The 4,374-nt window shown below is 40.4% G+C and overlaps 1 protein-coding gene across 1 annotated transcript; it reads left to right on the top strand.

The window, feature by feature from the left end:
* The first annotated feature begins 261 nt into the window (after positions 1-261).
* Positions 262-3,906, top strand: LOC119663209. Its single transcript, XM_038072866.1, has 2 exons — positions 262-3,358; positions 3,437-3,906. The coding sequence occupies exons 1-2, from the start codon at positions 262-264 to the stop codon at positions 3,904-3,906; spliced, it is 3,567 nt and encodes a 1,188-aa protein (XP_037928794.1).
* Positions 3,907-4,374: the final 468 nt, after the last annotated feature.

Raw genomic sequence — 4,374 nt, 5'->3', positions numbered from 1 at the left:
GCTCGAACTTTACATCTACAGACTGTTTTAATTGGCACTGCATTGATAGAGGTAAGGAGTCCTTCTGGTCAGAAGCTTATTGTGCGAGCTCTTTTGGATAGCGCGGCGGAAGCAACGTTTGTCAGCGAATTCATCGTGCAGCGGTTAAAACTGGACAAAACAAATGTCATAGTGCCGGTGAGTGGTGCAAATGGTGAAAGGGTCGCCAATTCAAGAGGAATGGTTTCATTTACAATCCATTCGTTAAAATCCGATTTCAACATGAATTGTGTTGCACTAATACTTCCACGAGTGGGTAGCGTTACCCCAACCATTCCCATACCGAAAGAAGCACTTGGTGAGTTCATGAATTTAGATTTAGCTGATCCTCAATTACAGGTTCCGGGGGCAGTCGATATGATTTTGAGCGCTTCAGATTATGCTGCTATTGTCTATGAGCGACTAAAACGGCATCCAACTAACAATATTGTTGCCCAATATACGCAACTCGGTTGGGTAATTTTTGGTGGACTGTCGCGACGAAAGGGTATTTCAGTGAAAGGACAAGTTAATTGCTGTCATACTCGGGCAACATTGCACGAAATGCTACATAAATTTTGGGAATTGGAAGAAATAACAAACCACGCTCCGTTAACAAAAGATGAAATGTACTGTGAAGATTTTTTTGAGCGTACAACTGTACGCAACGCAACGGGTCGATATGTGGTTAGACTACCAATCAAGCAGAAAGCTGATTTGGCAACACTTAAGTCAAGTAAACTAAATGCACTTGCATTATTAAACAGCACGTTACAGCGATTAACCCGAGATCCGGATATGTACAAACTCTACCAAGATTTCATGGACGAATATCAGACCTGTGGCCATATGGAAGTGGTGCCACACTCGTATGATGTAGCTTCAACATGTTATCTTCCTCACCATGGTGTCTATAAAGCATCGAGTTCTACAACGAAGCTTCGCGTAGTCTTCAATGCTTCTAATAAATGTTTGAGCGGAATATCTCTTAATGATTGTCTGCATATAGGTCCCAGATTACAAAATGATCTATCAAATATCATCTTGCAATGGCGGCATTACCCTATAGTGTTTACAGGAGATATCGAGAAAATGTACAGGCAAATTCTTGTTGATAGCAAAGATGTGGATTTGCAACGAATAATGTGGCGCGTTCGACACGGGGACGCCCCTACAACGTTCCGGTTGCTCACTTTAACATATGGGACTAATTGTGCTCCATATCTTGCCATCAAAGTATTGCGTACTCTGGCAAAAGAGGAGCAAACTCGTTTTCCACGGGCAGCTGAATCGATTCTAAATGAATTTTACATTGATGACGTACTATCAGGTGGAGACACTCCAATCGAAGCTGCAGAAAAATTGCACGAACTTCAGGAGCTTCTAGCAACTGCAGGCTTCACTTTACGTAAATTTAATTCGAATTCAAATGACGTTTTAAGCACTCTGACTGAGGACGTAAAAGCTCACGCCGACGATGTGGAAATTAACACCGAGTATAAAACTAAGACACTTGGTCTTACTTGGTATACAAAATCCGACAGTTTTGGTTACAGCGTCAATGTAACTTGTGACAACCATCATTACACAAAACGACTAATGTTGTCTGACATATCGAAGTTATTTGATCCACTTGGGTTCTTGGCTCCGGTTATCATTCGAGGAAAGATGTTTCTGCAACAACTCTGGCGTACTGGATCCGATTGGGATGATCCCTTGTCAATAGAGATGGCAAACATTTGGCATAACTTTCGTATTGACTTACAACAATTACATCACATTCGAATCCCACGTTGGATAAACACCACTTCGACAAGTGCAATTGAATTACACGCATTTGGTGATTCATCAAATCAAGCATATGCGGCTGCAGTATATGCGAAAACAACCATCGGTACGACCAGTTTTGTAAATTTGCTTATTAGTAAAACTAAGGTAGCCCCGTTGAAAGAAACGTCTATACAACGTTTAGAATTATGTGCAGCATTGCTAGCAGCAAAACTTCTACACAAGGTAAAAGGAACATTTAAGTGTCAACCATCACGCTGTATTTTGTGGACTGATAATACAACCACACTGTGGTGGATTAGAACTGATCCAGGCAAATTGAAGCAGTTCGTGGCAAACAGAGTGTCACAAATTCAGTCAATGACAAATATTGAAGACTGGAGGTATATTGCAACAAAGGATAATCCGGCTGATTGTGCATCACGAGGCAGTACCGTTTTGCAACTAAAAGATAATCTGATGTGGTGGTATGGACCATCTTGGCTTCGCTTAAATGAGAAAATGTGGCCTAACCACCAAATCAATCATACTGCTGACAGTTTACCTGAGAAAAAAGAGATTAACTCATTAACTACGCAGTTATCAACAGAAGTGTGGGAAATATTTGGACGATATGCTACTCTTGACAAATTACTCGTAGTCGTGGCGCAATGCCTACGTTTTATTCATATGTGTCAAAAAAGGATGCGTAGGGATGAAAGTTTCTGCACTTGGCAAGAACGTTATACGGTTCTTAAAAAATTAGTAACAATTGTACAAAGGACCGAGTTTACCAACGATTATGCCGCTTTACGGAAAGGCAATCCAATCAACAAATCAAGTAAATTGTTTAAATTGAATCCGAAGCTTGATTCCGACGGAATTATGCGTCTAAATGGACGACTGCAAAATGCGAATATTCCTTCAGATGAACGATGTCCAATGATATTACCCAAATGTCATGATTTTACTACGTTGATTATTAATCACGCTCATAGTCGAACATTACATGGCGGAACTCAAACAACATTAGCATATATGCGACGGCAATTTTGGGTTATTGAAGGAAGATCCGCTGTGAAGAGAGTGATTAACAAATGCATTACATGTTTTCGTCAAGCCTGTCGACCGCAAGCACAACTTATGGGTAACTTACCTCCAGCACGGTGTAATATATCACAGCCATTCATGCACACGGGCGTGGATTATGCTGGTCCATTTAATGTGAGAGCGACAAGAGGGAGAGGCCATCGTACTTACAAGGGGTATGTGGCTCTATTTATATGTTTTATTACACGAGCTATTCATTTGGAACTTGTGAGTGATATGACATCTGAAACATTTCTAGCAGCGTTAAAGCGATTTGTATCAGTCCGTGGCATATGCTCAGATATGTACATCGATCGTGGTACATCCTTTGTCGGTGCTGATGCTTTAATGAAAGATGAAATTAAATTATTTAAAAAACAAATTGAAGCTGGGTCTGTGTTTGCATCAACCGTTGGCATAAATTGGCACTTTATACCACTCGCAGCGCCTCATTTTGGTGGCCTATGGGAGGCAGGAGTAAAAAGCATGAAATTTCATCTTAAGCGTGTAGTAAACACGGCAACTTTAACTTTTGAAGAATTTTACACGTTATTAAAACAAGTCGAAAATTGTTTAAATTCGCGGCCGCTTACGGCTCTATCTGATGACCCCACAGACTTATCAGCGTTGACACCAGGACACTTTTTGATTGGACGAGCACCAGCTGCCGTACCTGAACCTAATTTGCTAAATACAAAGATTGGTGTACTATTCCGATGGAAGATGTTAAGCCAGATGTATCAAGACTTTTGGCGCCGTTGGTCCCAAGAATATTTAACACAATTACATGCCAGAAACAAATGGACTAAAAGCCAAACAAATGTCGCAACCGGTCAACTGGTCCTACTTCGAGATGAACGATTGCCTCCAAGCTCCTGGTTGCTTGGCCGCATTATCCAAGTCCATCCTGGCACGGACGGTGCTGTTCGGGTCGTAACCATACAAACACAGTCCGCCATTGTGAAACGGCCAATTACGAAGATCTCTGTTTTACCAATCGACATTGAAGGACGTCCTGAAGCACACGAGTAATATAGACGCAAGATCCGGTTGTATCTCCACGTCTAGGTGGGAGAAATGTTTAAAATTATCTATATCAATCTGGCAACCACTGTGTGTGGGCTGCTTTTAATGGTTAGCAAGTTTTTTCATTCTTCTTGTTGTACGGGCATCCGTCGTGTTCGGTTGTGTTTCGTGTTGTGCAGTAAATTTGTTTGAGTTTTGTTCTAATTACATTTAAAAATATGTTGTATATGATAAGTAATATTAGAGATAAATAAATGAAATATTCTTTGAAACTTTAAAGAAAGAAAAAACCGCATTTAACGAACAGAACTCATTGATCGTAACTGGAAAGACTGATCGTATTTTTGATTCTTCACGGGGTCTGAATCTGAAATAAATAAATTATTTTAGCATTTCTTTTATTAATTCACTTTAACTTACTTTTCTTGCAAATTTATATCCTGCTTTAGTTTAGGACTAGCCTGTGCTTCTTTG

Source organism: Teleopsis dalmanni, unplaced genomic scaffold (genome assembly GCF_002237135.1).
Source record: "Teleopsis dalmanni isolate 2A unplaced genomic scaffold, ASM223713v2 unscaffolded_contig_0217, whole genome shotgun sequence".
Classification (NCBI taxonomy): Eukaryota; Metazoa; Arthropoda; class Insecta; order Diptera; family Diopsidae; genus Teleopsis; species Teleopsis dalmanni.
Note: the sequence above shows the minus strand (reverse complement) of the source record. Positions and strands in the feature narration are given on the sequence as shown.